Source organism: Pomacea canaliculata, linkage group LG3 (genome assembly GCF_003073045.1).
Source record: "Pomacea canaliculata isolate SZHN2017 linkage group LG3, ASM307304v1, whole genome shotgun sequence".
Taxonomy (NCBI): domain Eukaryota; kingdom Metazoa; phylum Mollusca; class Gastropoda; order Architaenioglossa; family Ampullariidae; genus Pomacea; species Pomacea canaliculata.
This window is the reverse complement of record NC_037592.1, coordinates 12233936-12251168: the sequence shown is the minus strand read 5'-3', so window position 1 is coordinate 12251168 and position 17233 is coordinate 12233936. Positions and strand designations below refer to the sequence as shown.

At 35.5% G+C, this 17233-nt stretch overlaps 2 protein-coding genes across 3 annotated transcripts; one reads left to right on the top strand and one right to left on the bottom strand.

Moving 5' to 3' along the window:
* Positions 1-67: 67 nt before the first annotated feature.
* LOC112560227 (condensin-2 complex subunit H2-like) lies at positions 68-10495 on the top strand. Of its 2 annotated transcripts, none has more exons than XM_025231913.1 (19): positions 68-202; positions 914-1111; positions 1513-1614; positions 1970-2025; positions 2273-2351; positions 2570-2638; positions 2899-2978; positions 3311-3465; positions 3689-3781; positions 5288-5346; positions 5542-5601; positions 5804-5984; positions 6730-6857; positions 7090-7180; positions 7524-7637; positions 7836-7888; positions 8187-8288; positions 8589-8735; positions 9699-10495. In XM_025231913.1, exons 2-19 carry the CDS (start codon positions 986-988, stop codon positions 9840-9842), a joined length of 1839 nt encoding a protein of 612 aa, XP_025087698.1. In that variant the 5' UTR covers positions 68-202; positions 914-985; the 3' UTR covers positions 9843-10495. The 2 variants fall into 2 exon arrangements, with proteins under 2 accessions (XP_025087698.1, XP_025087697.1); XM_025231912.1 differs by lacking the exon at positions 68-202 and adding an exon at positions 233-389.
* A 258-nt stretch (positions 10496-10753) lies between these two features.
* On the bottom strand, positions 10754-16020 carry LOC112560228. Its single transcript, XM_025231914.1, has 2 exons — positions 14361-16020; positions 10754-14020 (listed from the first exon to the last, which is right to left on the bottom strand). Exons 1-2 carry the CDS (start codon positions 15675-15677, stop codon positions 13871-13873), a joined length of 1467 nt encoding a protein of 488 aa, XP_025087699.1. The 5' UTR covers positions 15678-16020; the 3' UTR covers positions 10754-13870.
* Between the last annotated feature and the right edge of the window lie 1213 nt (positions 16021-17233).

The following is a 17233-nucleotide window of genomic DNA, read 5'->3' as shown; positions in this document are numbered from 1 at the left end:
AGGAAGAACATCAACTGATCCAGCTAACGCGTTTCATTATGACGAGACTTTTAAAAATTAGACAAGAGGGTTTTTTTTAATGTGCAGTATATATGTGAACAATATTTTGAGACAGGAAGAAAACCGATTTCAGAATGGTGAAGATTGAGAGGCATCAACCGACAGCAAACTATCAACTCTTTTCTATGGGAAGAAACAAAAGGTGTGGAGGAACTACGTTTATAACAATAAGTTTCATTGGTCCAAAAATTGCATTTTCGCCTTTATCAGTAATGTATGGAAGAAACCGTTTAGGCGGCAAGCATGAAAATGTCAACACATTCTGTGTCGGTAAAATCTTGACAGTAATAGTAAAATCGTCTGGAAAGTTGTCGGTATCTCCGAAAGAGGTGAACAAAACGCTAAATTTGTGTCAATCTCTTTCGTATTCTACTTGATGTATTACTGGTACTGTTTATGAGTCATGGACTGCTACAGATGGCAATACTACTAGCACTACCAGTCCTACTGTTTTACACATTATTATTGCACATACCGTCATGAGTGTGTGTGTGTGAGAGAGAGAGAGAGAGAGAGAGAGGGAGAAATGATGCGTGAGATGATAGTTTGAATACTGTTTTGTTTCTTATGTTAGTAATATTAATAAAAAGCAAAGGTAATTAGTTTCCCTGCCAAGGGGTGGGTGGGTTGGAGGGACAGGCGGAAGCCTTACATCAACAGACAACTAATCTTTGATGAGCTTTATTATGTTATCACTACATGTATTATTCTCGTTATCCCCAAATAAAAATGCGTAAAAAAAGACAGTGACTCTTTAAGTATTAGTTTATTCATTTACCTGTATCTTCTGCAGTCAGATAAAGTTACACATATGTCATGTATATGCATTACTGATTTTATGTTGGATGAACAGGAAGGCAGATCAGCTTAAAAGGGTTTGTGAAGCCAAGACCTGTTTACACTAATGTAACATAAAACAACCAAAATGGTTGGTAGTTCGCAAACTATGGATTTAGAGGCCAGATTTGGCCACATCTTACAGCCAATCAGAGATCTGACTCGTAATTGGGATGTTGACATCGCTGGATACCTTGAGGAATACTTAGAGGATGTGAGTCATTTTATTATTATTATTATTTGTAGTTTTGTTTTATCTGTGGTGAAATAAAATAATAAAAAGTAAAATTACATCTTTACAAAAATATGGCTATGTGCGAAATAAGGATTATTTGACTTTTTGACCACATGTAAAATTGTAATGGTGACATTTAAGGTTAGAGAGTGTTGTACAGTCCATGCATCTACCATTTAACAGTGAACAGCTTTTCTGTATAAGTATTTGGTTATTTACTTGAATGAAAAAAGTAATTAAGAACTATATACCTAACAGATTTTATGTTTGAAAGAACCAACCACATTAATGTTTGTAACTGTGTAATAATAACTTAATATCATGTTCATTCATGTGCCAATTAAAATATTGCTGAGTAAATGGATCTACTTGAATTGCAGTTGGAGAAGATTGTCATCACGTTTAATAATGGCCAGACTACCATGAACTTTGCAGAAGCTGCCCTTCTTATCCAAGGATCAGCTTGTGTTTACAGTAAAAAGGTATCGTTCAAGATCAGTAGTGCTTTCTTTTCCTTGCTGTCTGTTATCTTATCAGTTTAGTCTTTTGGAAACATATAGGCCATTTGACTAAAACAGCATCAGGAAAAGTGAAAATTTTGAATTTGCATTTAATGGAAGACTGTCTTTTTTTACCACACCAAAAGTATACTTCTTGTTAATAATCATTTTGTTTGTTTGTTGTTTTTGAAGCAATGCATGTATTATAGCACAGGATTTATACATGACGTGGCTTTGGTTTAAAAAACCTGGCTTCCACTGTCAAAAAGAGCCTTGCTTCGGCACAAGTGTGTTGCTATTACTTAATTTATGTAACAGTTGCTGTTTTTGTCTCCAGGTGGAGTACCTGTACACACTTGTTTATCAAGTGCTGGATATGATTGCAAATAAAAAGTAAGTGTACAAAAATAATGAATCAGTTGGTTTTGCCTTTATGGGATTTTATTTGGATTGGCATGCTAGTCTCATTTGATTAATAATTTATATGTTGAAAAAGCCCAGTATTATTTTTATAAACTTCCTAGTGTTGGTTACATAATAATTTTATTCAGGTTGTCATTGTTGTGGTCTGGGCATTTAAGTGGAACCCTAGGAATATATTTTGCTGACAATGACATAAACTTTTTAATTTTATAAATAGAAAGCAGAAAAAACAATCATCAGTTGATGAAGATGGTAATGATGCTGATGCAGACTTCAACAAAGAGGACAAGGAAGAGGTATGAAATACTAGTGTTTCTGCAGTGGTTACATTTTTTATACTACTGTATTTTCTTTGTAATCAATCATTTGTTCCACTGCTCCAAAGATGTGTACTCACAAGCATCGAGTTAACCATTGTCCTTTCCCTTTTATTATCTTTATGTTGCTTTTTATTTGTCATATCAACACTTAACAAAATTACATTGTCTAAGTCATATTTTCTGTTCCCTTCCAGTTTCTTGTTCTGGATGATACAAAAGAGACCAAGCAAGAAAAACTGCAGAACCATGATGACCCAGGCAAGGTAAAAGCAAATTTAAAATTTAGTATGTTAAAATGATTCTCTGTGTATGTGTGTGTGTGTGCACATGCGTGCTTACATTCATGTGTATGCATTGTGCATAGGTACATGCAAGATGATGTAAATATCAAAGGCATGGAAAATAAATCTGGAAGGAAGCAATATCTTTTTTTTGTTTTTGTTAGATAGGGGGGGGAGTTTAAATCGCAAGATATTAATGATAATAATAAAGGAGGAGGATTGGTTCATAATATGTCTTCCAGGAATCACAAGTACTTCCTAGAACCCCAGCCAATCTTGTTGCACAAGAAGAAGGCGAAAAGGAACCAAATGAACTCCTGAAGTAAAATTTACAGTGAATAATTGATTGGTGTTACACTGTTTGTGCAGGATTTTTGTTTAGTCTTTATATTTTTAAGAACGTTTTCTTTTTAAATTTCTAAAACAGTGTTCACCAGTGCTAGTGTAGTGCAAATACTTACTTAGCTGTAGATATTACATAGAATCTGTAAAAGTATTATTGTAAAATAATGCCTTTTTACCTATCATGAGTAAGTTTAAGTTGTGTTTGTGCGTGCACTTGTACTTACAACGTTTGCTGTATTTCAGTAGGTGATATTGTAATTAACTTGCTGTTTCAATATTGTGTATCAATATCAATAACTGTGGGTTTAGTCACAAGGGAGAAGTACTAGGGAACCTGTCAGATTTCCAGCTGAATCGCAGCAAAATGCGGCCAGAGGGAGGTGTCTATCTTGATTCCAACCTTCTTCCCTTTATTCACTCACATCTCCGTCTTCTGGCATCATCAACGCCATTTCCAGTTCACAGTGAGTGAAGCTGTTGTTAACTTTGGTGAAAAAAAATTTTTTTTAAGAACCCCATTTTTTTTAACTGTCTGTTTTTAATGTGTTTTAGCTTCTTCTAGTATAAGCCTACATGTTTTGGTGCAGTGTTAAGTGTAGGTGATTATGGGCTAAAAAAAAATCTGTTGAGCATAAAATTTTTTGACCTTATGCCCAGTATTAGTGAATTGAAACATGATGTGTACAGACAAAGGACAACTTGAAACAACAGAGGAAGGAGTCAAAGATGTAGATGTGCCTGAGAACAAAAGAGCAGATCTCCAATGTGCAGATGTATCCAGTATGTATTTCATGTTGATCTGTAGTTCTAGCCACTATGCTTTATTGGCATAGAAAGAGAATCTTTTTGTGCCCTCTCAACCAAAACATGAAATGATGGATTTACAAGGGGTTAGAGAGTGGGCTGATCATTTAGTAACATAAGAATATTCAATTGTGCTGTGTAATCTTATTTAATGTACTCTTATTTACATTGTGCTGATTAAAATTGGTTTTACTGATAACCAATTCTGCAGAACTTGGATAAGATGTTCATGAAACTAATATAGAAAAATAAAATTTTGTCTTTCTTCCACTTATTCCCTCTGTATAAAAATGCATAAGCATATTTCAGTTAAGGCTGCTATAATATGAGAAAGGGGAAGAGTCTTGGTGTTTTATGCTGAGCAAGAAACAAAAGTTATATCACAGCAAAGGTGCTTGCCCTAAAAAAAATGGTGAAACTTTCAGGGAATACACGAAGCAAATGAAGATAAAGAGGCTATCCTACAAACTTTTTCTTTCCAAGAAAGATGGATAGCACGTGCAGGTCCTAATTCACATTGTTGACATAAAGAGGTTATATGAACTAGGGGTAACTCTGGGGAAAATCCATTCTGCTACAAAGTTTGTCAAGAGGAAGGTTTAGTAAGATAATGAGCTGAGATTGTGTTTTCAAACTAAACTACCTATCTGAAAATAATTGTAATATTATTCATTTAAACTTAGAAAAAAAAACACTTGTTTGGTTGGGGGGGTTAAAGAACTATTGGTTCACCACCAACTGAAAATTGTTTGTGTTCATGTTTTCAGAATGGAAACATGCATTTTTTAGCAATAGAAAGAGACCTTTAGGAAGAGGGGGAAAAGCTGAAATAACAAAGCTGAATTTGACTTTGGTAGACATCTGCAATGTGTCCTATCAAATTTATGCTATAAACGAAAAAAATGAATGGCTTGCACCAAAAAACACTTTCTTTGAAGAGAAATCTAAAAGTTATAGGAACCATGCAGAGTAATGGTACTTTGTGGGAGATAAAAATGAATGTGATGATAAAATGATGTGTAGCAAATTTCTCCAATACAAATGCAACACTAGCACATCTGTCTTCTATACTGTGATTGTACATGAATGTATATAACAGATAAAAATATACCTCCCATCCACATAAACCTGGCAGTGGTGTCATCAAGTTTATTTTGAACATGCAGAGGTGGAAAAGAAAGAAAGAACACATTTGGTCTATAAATTCTAATGCCTGAATGAATCTAAATATGGCTTGAGGGAGATTGCTCTCTGCAATTTTTGTGTTTTTGTTAGTTTATCGTGTTTTTGGTGCTCATTCATTCGTGTTTTTGGTGCTTCAACTCACTCCTGGGTTGTTGTTTTTGTTGTTGTTGTTGTTTTATTTTTTTTTTACATCCATGCTTTTAAGTCAAAAGAATACAATAAAAATAGACTAAATCTATTTAATTCTAAATCTAAATCTATGTAAGTTCATGTTGATTTTCTCTCCTACTTGTACAGTGCAGGATGGAGGAGACGATGTATTTGAGCAGGTACCAGAAGATGAAGGTGAAAAACAGGTATATAACAGAATAGTATTAAATACTATGTCAGATAACTTTCAGTCTGTAGCACATAAAGTTAACATAAGATAGCAGATTGGCTGCTTTCCCAAATTAAGAATATTGAATTGTACTTACTTTTGAGAAAAGGATTGAGATGATATATTTTACACTACAAAATGTAGTCCATAAAAGTTGTTTATTTTATTGCAGCTGGAGACTGTCCCTCAACAACTTCTACCCAAAAAAGTTCAATTTGCTTTGCCAAAGCCTGTAAGATATTTTTTAGTAGTGCCTTTATTCCCCTCCCCCTTTAAAAAATTGTGGCTTTTTAATATTTTTTATACATAGAGAATCAAGCTAAATATGTTGGGGGTTTTTTCTGAACAATGTTAAAAGGTGTTAAAATATATTTCTCAATACTTAGCTATTAGTCTGCAGATAATTACTATGACAAAGTGTTAATTATCTACAGCATGTGGACCACTGGGTCATGCTAGATCCATACAGTGCTGGAACACTGTGTGAAAAGAAGCAGAAAGTTGGGCGTACCTTTAAACTACCTCCTTGCGTAGAGCAGTCTGGAACAAAGAAACGGAAGCGAAAAGGACTAGAAAAAAAGCTGCAACCCATCTTAGATTTTGTGCAGGCACGAGGTTAGTGTTTATGACAACGTGAGATTGAGAACTTCTTATTTATATCCCTGCCTCTTCAAGTTATCTCCCTTGGATAGTGCTACTTCTATTAAACTCTGCAATTGATAGATTATATGGTGCATATGCTTTTGGTTTCATCGTGAGGTTGCTCCTATTTTGTGCAACGACTATAGCTTGCCATCATGTTTCAAAGTTGTTCTTTGTAATCTTATGGAAGTACAGCATGTTATATTATTGAATCTTCTGCATTTGCAGTTAGTCATTCAACATTTCTTAAAGTATGTTTGATATTTACCATATGCTTGTCAGTATGTCGTTAAAATATGCTTTGGGAGAAATCTTCACTTTATTACCATGCTAGACATATAGTCGAGGATTTTCCTATTAAATCAGCTAAAAGATTTTGCATCTTTTCATCAAAAGGTACATTTTCGCTTAAGTGACTTTAATCAAACTATTTTAGTATCTATTCTGCATTGAGGGTGATTAATATTTTTCAATAAGAAATGCTTGTAGACTTCCCAGGATAAAGATGAATATAAACTTCAAAACACTTAGCTCAAGGAGTGAATGTGAGTCAACCAGTTTGATCAATCTTAGAAAGCCTCATATGCCTCAGCACTTTTTTTTAGTGATTTGTCATTGGGATAATACAGCTTCATTTAATCAAACTGTGCCATAATCTCTGTTGTGTTGGGGGAAAAAAGTTTAATTCAAACTGCTTATGTTAACTGTTTCTGGAAAGTCTTTTCTCACAGACCAAAGTTTCCTAAAGATCCAGCAAAAGTCCCAACATTTCCTGAATTTGATGACATGTTCTGGAAGGAGTTTAAAAGAAGAGAAGAAAGTCAGAAACAGAAAAGAAAGCAACAGGTAATGAGCAGTGATTTTTATTCCATGCATGGGATCATCATTGTATTGTTTTGGATTTCTTTTAAGGATATAAATGGTAGAGGATGGTAACATTTTATTTATTGTTTTGGAAGAATCTAGTTCTCCAATTTTGTGTCACCTGTGTATGTGTGTATGCTTGAATTTATCTTTATATATTTCTATTTTTGTGCTAATGCATATGACCAGTCTTTTTTTCACTTTATTCCCACAGATACAGCTGGACGTTAAGGAACAAATAGATGAGCAACTGCTAGAAGAGAATGACATTGAAGATAATTGGCCAGCTCAAACTGATGATCCAAGTATTTTGCATTTGAAATATCTTTTGAATAGCGTTTTCTGGTTTGCTTTTTTAAAACATGAAACTTCTTCAGAGTTTTTTTTTTTAGTGTTCAATACACACAATTAGAGCCTGTGTAATCTGATGTAAAATGTCAGATTATGAATCTTGTCATTACATCGTCAGATATGCACTCATAAGCTGCCATCTGACATTTTGGCATTAGGAATATGCTGGGAAGGGTTATATGTAAACTTATTGTTTGTGTCAAATAACTCATCCACTCACATCCCTTCCTTCTAGCCCAACAAAAATTATAACTATATTTCACATCTACAATGAAATTATTTTACAATGTGCTGCAGATAGCAGGGATGATGGGGATGGAGGTGACAACTTTGAACCATCACATTTTCAGATGCAGGACAATCTTTTTGGGCCAGTTGTGGCCTTTGGAGGAGAATTTATCAATTCTCTTGGTAAGTGTGCTATCTGCTGTGCAGTAATTGCAAGTCACCTGTGATATTCTGTTTAAGAATAATTCAGGCTTCCAATTTGCATTTAAATATCTAGGTGTAGTGCTTAGCTGATTTTACCTGTTTGAAAAAAAAAGTGGGAAGTGGGGGTAGTTTGTGTAACTTTTTTGTTTAGACATACATCTCTGTGTTTACCCACAGGCTCTTCTGGATCTGTTGGAAACAGTTATGAAGAGCTTGTCAGGCAGCATGTGGTATGTAGTATTATGCATTCTGAAATATGTTCTTGTACATGAAAGTAAGGAATAGTAAAAGGAACAAAATGATATAAACATGCTACCTTTGAAATATGGAATACAGTAATAGTTATTACAAAGTTGCATCACAGTTTTTCCTTTTTAGTCATCAAGAAAACCTTAGGGGAAAAAAGTAGTAGCAAATGTTTATACCTTTGATTACTGAAACGTCTTGTGAAAATAGAATGGTCATTTTGTATATATATATATTCTTTTTTTGATCACTGTATGTGCTGATTATCTTCATTGGTTTCAGGAAAACTATTTGGAAAGTGCTGCTAAATATGTCCAGATTTCAGAACTTTCTAAGCGAGTTGCTGAATGGGAAGAAAAAATCATTCCACGATTGCAAGAAGAGGTATAAAGTTTAAATTTTAAAGTATGTGTACTCATAGTGCTAGACTGGTACATAAATGAAGAGTGCGTTAACTTCTTTGTGATGATACACTTTTGATTTGGGTTATTTTGAGATTATTTTCTAAAATTAATATTATATTTTAACAGTCCTGTTACTGACAGAAGTTTCTAATGCATACCATAATAAGGAAGATTAAAGCATAAAATATTACTGAAAAGTTGAGTAATTAGTTTGAAACAGAACACAAGTAAAGTTTTCATGTGTTCAGGTGTGTGCATTCATGTGTGAAAAATGTTACAGGAGCAGAGAGAGCAGTTTGACATTCACAAGTATGGAACAAAAGTAATAGAACCCTTGCGGAGAAACCAGAAAATTCCATTTCGCCAGGTTGTAGCTGGCAAACCTATCTTCCAGATAGGCCGTTTATTCCTGGCTACCTTACAACTGGTGAGTCCTTTTGTCTAAGCTCACTATCTTTGCATGTACAGCCCCAATCTGTTATCTTGCTACGATTTACCTAACACAAATGTTGGGCAGGTGGTGAACATGGCAACATGCTGCTTACCAACTTTTAAAAAGTTTGGTAAGAAACAGGGTTGGGGTGATGAGTTGATATTATATTATTGGAAGTGGACACTTTTTGTATATTATACTAGCAGGGATACAAGGAGTTGCCTCTGGAGGTTACTTTATCAAATGTTTCCCATCTTTCAATAAAATGCACAGAAATACTAGTAGCTATTGCTCATCTACAATTCTGTTCAACCTCTCTTTACACTTTACAGTCACCATTTTTTAAGTCTTTATGTATGGTTGCAGTTCATTGAAGCCTTGTCTAAACTACTGATGCTCAAAAAAAAGATGAAACCAGTCTCTTCAGTCTTCTAGTGCTGACCTCTCTGTGCTATGTATCAGACAAAAGAAATTTATCAGACATCCTTCTCTGGTCCCACTGTTAACAATATTCTTTCTTTCTCTTTGAACTGTGTCTGCAATCAAAGCACACATTCCTTTCTTTCCTTTCATGCATAATTCACTCCATATCACATTAAAGCTCATCTTAGTTGAGAAATACATTCCTAGATATTTGGTGGTATTAAGTTCACAGTTTTAATCTATCAGCTTAAGCATATTCAGTTGGTTTTGCAGTCCAACAAAAGGTTCAGAGATCAATGCAGCACCATCAACAGCAAAAAGATTTCTGTAGCTTGAGGTAGCATCTGGATGCCATGCTTCCCTCTTATTTCTTTTGCTACTTTATTGGTAAAGAACATCACAGAGTTGGATGAACACCTTTGCTTGACTTCATTTGGACATTCAGAGGAAACAATCCAGAGTTTTCTCTGATACATGCAGACCAAATTGTTAACCCCTTGCACAAGTGTTGGCATTTTTATTTTTGTGGTGCAGGCAAACACCTACAATGTCGAGCTGTCATGCCCAGGATACTTTGAAGAGGCCATGGACAGGCTGGAGATCAGATTACTTTCTCACAAACGGCATTATGAAGAACTGGCTGAATACCAAGCTCCATCACTTGCACCAAAAAAATAAAGATGGGTTTGCTGCAGATAATGCTTTCATACATACTAATTCATTATCAATCGTTGTGGCATTTGTTTTTCACAACTTTCTATTGTGTGTAATAAAAAGTAAACGTAGATAAATATAGTCATCTTTGCACTCAAGTACCAAGACACATTCTGAGAACATTAAAACATTGTATCATGGAGAAAGCAGAATACTACTTGTTGGGTGGTCGTACAGGAATTTAGTTGTTGCACAATAGCCATTGACACCTTTGCAATGTCTGCTGAAAACTACAAATGACACATGGATCCATTCATCTGAAGTTGTTGGTCTTGATTACACATAGAGGCCCAGCTCTTGAGATGATATAATCACAAGTCTTGAGCTTATAGTTCTTGTAACAGTTGCTGAGCTAAACTTTTACACAGACTTTTCAGATGAGTCTGCTTTTTTTGGCCTTCAGGACATACTCCCAAATGAATTCATAAAGCATACCCATCGATACCTAGAGTTGTTTATATGAAATTGACCAGCAAGCAGTCCTTGGCTGCTTTTGTAACCTAGGAAATATAACCATTCTCCACTTGCAAAAGAGCTTGACAGAAATTCTATTATTAGAAAAACCTCCCAATACATGTATTATGTACATAATGAACAAATAAACCTTTTAAAGCTTAGTTATTTCTATGTTCAGAATGCTTAGAAAACTTGAGGTACTTGGGTGTATGTGGTAAGTCTTTTGTGCACTTCTTCTATATGGTTCTCCATTTTATTTCATGAAACTGCTCCCCACCCATAAACTTACAAAAAAGTTACTATCTATAAAACTCCTTAGAATATACATTTCTTATGCTTTCCATATTTGCACACATCCACTCTTATTGGCATGTTTTCTTGGTAAAATGTAAAATCAAAAACAAACCACAATAACACTGCTTATTTTATATTCATTTATTGGCAAGTGAAAAGTAGCATACCGGAATGTTTTTTCAACCAGCAGAAGGCATCTGAATGGTCTGCTTCAGAAATTTTATGACTGAGGCAAATTAAGTCAGTCCCCCACCCAGAATGGCATATTTAAAGATCTATCAGAAGAAAAGAAATAAACCAAGCTTCCCAATACCACACCGCCACCAAGGAAATGATAGAAATCTCATCAGGTGTCCTGAGGAATGGGCCATGGTGGAATGTGCAAGTTGCTATATAGATGTCAGATGATGAAATGACAGAAGTCTGTTACATCTAATGCACCAGTACTTGGCAGCCATAAATGATACATAGGTTATTTGCAGTGTATCAAAATGTTTTAAAAAACTAACTTTGGATAACTGTTGGTTATTAACAGATAATGCAAAGCTGAGCTGACAAAATTATACAAGTCTGTTTTATTTTCATTGTTGAACATAACTGTCTTACTCTTTTAATATCAAGGAAAATATATACCATCTCACAGGCATGTTTTCTGTCAAATTTGATATTACAAAAAAAAAAGTTCCACTAAACCATTATTTCACAGGAAATTGTATGAACAGCCAAAAAAATCACATCTGCAGCCATTTTCTTTACAACAATTCTAAAGACAAGAACATTAAGAATAAAAATAAATATAACATCAAATGAGCAAAATCACCATTTCCTGTCATTCCAACAAGACCTAGACTTCAAAAAGCGATCACTCCCTTGCTTATCAACATCTGACCCTGTTAATCGTCCTTCAAAGAAATGGTTTGCCATTTTTTTCAAAATGGTAAAGCACTGATAATGGTTTGACATGTTTTCCATTGCCAAGAATTAAGAACTACAATCAGTAAAATAAACCAGGAAAAAAAAAAAGATTTGGTGACCAAATAGAATGAAATGACTTGCTACAAACAATATATGAAACAAATACTACAGACAAACTGATGACTAGACACCGTCATTTTGATTACTTGTACTATAAACAGAAATGAGATTTTCTTTTTAATTGAAAAGGCAGCTGGACCATCTTATCACAAAAGTATGGTTTTGCAAACAAAATACGCCTATGGTTATACTTCAGAAGCTTAATTTACCCTATTTCATGAACTTTCAACCATTTTCTTTAAGTCTGTGAAATGGATAATTGAATTTGCTTATAAGGCACACATACATTATAGCTTTGCAATATACATAAAGAGATAGACTCTTCTATCTTATACTTGAAGTAAAGTTGCATGAATGTTAATTTTCATTCATGTATTCAGCACATTACCTCCCCTGCAAAAAGGAGTTGTGAAGCCCTGCTATAACCAAGTGATGTTATGCCTTTTCTAAAACAAAAGGGGAAGGGATAGGAAAGATGAGTGCTGATGACATTACCTCTTTATTTTATAGCACATGGATAAATTTCTAATAAACTCTTAAAATATGCTTCAGAAGAGAAAAACCAGTGAGTTCAACTGTGCACTGGCTGAATTTGATACAAGAACAAAGGGCACAAGAACCTATAAGTACCCTGCAGTAGGGCACAGACATTAAGTCATCTGACATCCTACAGATCCCAGGGATGTACTTCAACAGATACCGCCTCAGAGGTGTAAATACGCTACAACCATACTGAATTACTCTACAATCATTCACAGAACAAAAACACTGATCTCTCTACAATTCTTCCAACAAATGACTAACATATGTTCATTAGCGGTGAAACAACAGTGATTTGACTGGGACGGAGTAAGGCTAACTTGTAATATTCTGCCTTCTTAGTAGACTGTTCTAGGGTGCAGTCTTTCACAATGTACAAAACTCTTGGTTCTTGCTAACACAAACTACAAAGTATGGGAGTGAGTTGGTTCCAATTGCTTTCAAGAAATTTACTAAAATGAAAAAAAATCAGGGTCTGTCAAACATTGGCCAACTGAAACTGCCACCATAATGGCAATTTATGAAACTGTTACTTGTGTCTCTATGCTGACACTGCAAAGTAAAATTCCTACAAACCATTCCCCCCAAAAAAAGGGGGTTACAAAAGATTCAGTCTGGATTACCTATAAAACTTAACAGCTGACATTTATTGGATTTCTGGCTACAATTTTTTTTTGGTTTAAATACCCTTTCTGTCTAATCCATCAACTCATGGTGCCCCAAAATTAAAATTTCACACTGAGGTTGTGTACAACCACAATGAAGTGACTACATTATGTATAGCTAACACTTCCCTTCTAACAATAACTTAAACATTTAGTGAATGGTTCATTATACTTGAGATAGTTTCCATAATACACTGACATTACTGATAACTACATAGGTGTTGTAAACTGGGAACCAACTACATATTTGTGTTCAGAAAAATTTTGATTCTTTTTTTTTTTTAAAGCACTTAAACACTTTGCCAATTTATACATACACAACCCATCACTCATCATCTGAAACATGCCAATTTTCTCTCTTCACAACCTAACCCAAGTCAAACATGAAATTAAGCTCTGTCCATGTTGATGACAGATTCATACAACATAGTTATAATTTGTCACCAAAATAAATAATCACGCATAGATTGAAATACACTTTAGTTTCTGTAATCATTCAATCCAATAGCTTTAACCACGTTAGTAAGGCATTACTATAACTGCAAGGATACTTTCATGATGTCATTAAAAAAAAAATGTTTTCATCTCTTACCAAAACTCAGTCACAATTCTGATGTTAGATTTTGTGATCTAGTTTTATACTACATTATAACCAGTTCTTTTAGGATAATTTTTCACTCGGGTTAGCCATTACACAAACATCACCCTCTGATGTCTTCAAAGTCTTAAGTTATACGCCATTTTTTATTAAGTAATTATATTGTTATGCTGTGCTAAGAGGTTTAAGGGTGGAGGAAATGAAAAAAAATCAAACTCATGCATTCTGATGACATTCTCTTAGTGCTTTCACAACATGACAAAAAAAATTAGCTTCATCATTAGAAAAAAATTCCTAAACAAGTTTATTTACAAAACTATCACATACAAATAATCACAGTCTTTCAAGTCTCAATTCACAACTAGGAAGATGAGTTCTTACTCTAAGCTAACCTAAACAAATCATCAGCTGGAACAATGCTTTTTGGCTTTACTTTTATGTGTGCCATCCTTTTTCTCCAGTGCCAGCTCCATAAAAGTTGGAGTAAAAACCTCTTCTGCCTCTTTGTCATACCAAATCTCTTGATCCACTCCTTTGCCACAGCTAAATGTAACCTGCAATACATCACATTCAGATAGAGAATTTACATGTAAGACAACTAACATAATAAAGCCCACCCATCAAGCACTAAAACAAAAAATGTAAGGGATCTACACATGAAATAATATGCAAAAAAAGCACTAAGGAGGGGAGAAAGTGCCCTTTAAATATGAACTCTAATATGCTTGAATGCATAAGCCTAGCACTAGACAACAAAATATGCATTACTCACGTAGTCTAAACTAAGTGATGAGAAAGACCTTTTGCCTTTTGTGTTTTAAATAAGTTGTTTTCTAGAAATAATGAAAACAGCCATTTAGACAAATATGTGACTATTCTGCAGTATCAACTCACCTTAACAGAACTTCTATTAGATGGTAGCTGTTCTGGGCCATAATGGCTTAGCCAAGTATTGTTGGCTAAAATATTTTCGGAGCTGCACTTTTTGTGTCCAGGCAGGAAGCTAGCAAGACTTTTAAACGCTAGCCCAAAGGAGCATGACTCGATGCCCTGAACTCTATCTTCATCAATGTCCTCCTCATCATCCCAATCAGAGGAATCATCTGATTTTACTTCCGACAATTGCTGAATACAGAAACCATCATCTTCATCATCGTCATCATCATCATTGTCATCATCACCACTGTTAAAATATAGATCAGCCTTACAAGAAGGCAGAGCTGCACCATCCACTGAATCCTCAAAGATTATGTCATCTTCCTCCTCCACTTCAACAGTTTTACCATTATCATTTTCCTCCTCACTGAAATCATCTTCACTGTCTACAGATGATGCACCTCGAAGTTCAGTTTGTGGAGAATTCTGTGACTTGCTACTGCTACTAGTACTGCTGGCACAGGAAGAAAAATCAGTCACTTTATTTAAAACAGGTGCACTTGGTGTTGATTCATCACAGCACATTTCTCCCATTGCTGCCCCTGACTCAGCAAGCACTGTCTGATTAACTGGCACTTCACAGACACTATTTCTCTCTTCTGAAGGCATCTGTGGTGATTTGGAGTTCACAACTTCAGAAAAAGATGTCTCTCTTCTTGTAGCAGTGCGGGAAAGTCTGTCTAAAACTGAGTCACTGACAGACCCAACGATTCCATTACCTGCAATAAATGGGCTATACCATTCCTTAGGCAAATTCATGAACTGCATTTGACTCTGCATGGCATTGAATACATGGCAAGGAAATATTCCCGGTGGCATCAATGGGTAACGTTTACCCCACTGTCCGTACCTGTCATCTTTTGATTGTGGTGAAGATGCTTTCACAACACGCTCTTTTTCAAATGTAGCCATCGTGGAAGCTGAATTAACAACTCTGCTTGCTAGGAAACTCATTTCTTCCTTTGGCAAATGGTGACCATGTGTCATTGGTGCAGCACTGTGTGCTGACATTGGGGTAGCTCCTACTAGATTATTTAAAAATTTGGTAGTGGCAATGACCGCCTTGTTTACTGAATGGCAACGATTACTTTGCACCTTATGTTGACCCATTCTTTCTCCTGGACCAAAGCTGACTGACGAAACCTCACCTATGCTGTCAAGGCGAAGGAGAGGCGGCATCGTGCGCTTTGAAATCTGGGTCGTCCCGGTTACACCATCATGTGTGGGTTTATCGTGATAAAATGTTCGCCGTTGTCCCCCAGATGTAGCCTTCATCACAACACTTTAAGAAATAGACACAGGTTCAAATTCAACCGACAGAAGTAGGGTTGTTAGACAGCCATTCGCACAAAAAATGAGATTCCAATATCAACGCACGAAAATGGCGAACTGTGTCAACCGTGACTTCAGTGAAATGCGTCGACAGGCTTACGGTACACTTTGACCGCAGAAAATCGTCGGAAAACTTTAAATGATTGCTGTTAAAGACTGGCAGATAACTCTTTTCACTGATAATTCTCTGTTGTTTACAGATGGCCATCGTTTGAGAACGCAAAGTGCTCCTTATGCTTCTTCTTGGTGAGACATTTGTATAATGATATAAAGATAGAACTGGAACACCCAACTGTGACGTCATCACACGGCGTACAAAATATAGTTCCACACAAATACATAAATTTTGCTTCAGTCTATCAAAATGTACAAATTGTGTGATAATACTGCTATAACTAGTTCCCTTTTAAATTGAATAGCTTACTTGATTTGCTCAGCACATTACTGAAATATTTGTTTAACTGTCACTATATTTCCTTAAATAACCTATTGCATCAGCCATCCTACTCTCTCGATTTACGAAAACTCCGTCATTTTCGGTAAAAGAGAGATCACGTCAATCAAACAGTAGAGGAAATATTTTGTTACATGTACCACAATTGCGTGTGTAGTATAATCACATGGGAAATTTTATAAACGTTCTAAATTTTGCGCTCATTACAAATATAAAGTGTGCGGGGGTGGACTCGAAAGTACGAGACTTTTCTCCACATTTCTTCCATGGACCAGTATAGGTGGATTGCCAAGACCATCGCTTAGCGTCTAGCGAAGGTCTCGACTGTTAGTCTCGGCGAGCCTAAACAAAGATTGTGACTAGCCCGGAAGCCTTGCAGTCTCATGCCTCCTTGTAGTAGTTAACTGGGGGAAAAATCGTCTGCCAGCAGTCCAGTAATACAAGTTTATGGTTCTTCCTGATATTTTGTTCTCTGTAAGGGTAGAGCGAATTTACGTCATTCATGTGAACTTTGTAGGCATAAAAGTTGTGCAAGAGTTTTGTTTTTAAAATTTTAATGATGAACGTCACATATAATATTTTTTGTTACGTGTGCAACAAAACTACATGGAACTCCCCGCCTTTCCATATACGCCACCTACCCTCAATCGAATTCTTTAAATGTGTACTGAAAATGCACATCTTCCTTGAGCATTACTCCTAACAACAATCCACACAATGCTTGTCACACCCTTTACCCCGCTTTTTGCTATACTTCTCTAATCGTCGTCGGGCCTTTGCTAAATCACGTACGATACTCTCAGTCATTGTTATAGTTAATTGGTTCTTCTTTGCGTGTTCTATATTTGTCTTTTATTCGTCATCAATACTGTTGTTGATCCTTCGATCCATCGGTTATGTGTTGTTTGATTGTTTTTCTGTCCCTCCAAAAAGGCTCCAATATACATGCATGTCGATCCGGATCGTTCGATCCTTACGAGTGTGCATGAGTATGCGCTCTACAAATCTTGCGTTTATTAATTATTATTATCATTATTATTATTTT

What these genes read in the sequence shown, in the direction of transcription:
- LOC112560227 (XM_025231913.1), top strand. Translation starts at nt 986, where the DNA reads ATGGTTGGTAGTTCGCAAACTATGGATTTAGAGGCCAGATTTGGCCAC. An exon ending in GATATGATTGCAAATAAAAA is followed by an intron (nt 2,026 to 2,272) that starts GTAAGTGTACAA and finishes TTTTATAAATAG; the next exon opens with AAAGCAGAAAAAACAATCAT. An exon ending in AAGATGAAGGTGAAAAACAG is followed by an intron (nt 5,347 to 5,541) that starts GTATATAACAGA and finishes ATTTTATTGCAG; the next exon opens with CTGGAGACTGTCCCTCAACA.
- LOC112560228 (XM_025231914.1), bottom strand. Translation starts at nt 15,677, where the DNA reads ATGAAGGCTACATCTGGGGGACAACGGCGAACATTTTATCACGATAAA. An exon ending in CTAATAGAAGTTCTGTTAAG is followed by an intron (nt 14,021 to 14,360) that starts GTGAGTTGATAC and finishes GATGTATTGCAG; the next exon opens with GTTACATTTAGCTGTGGCAA.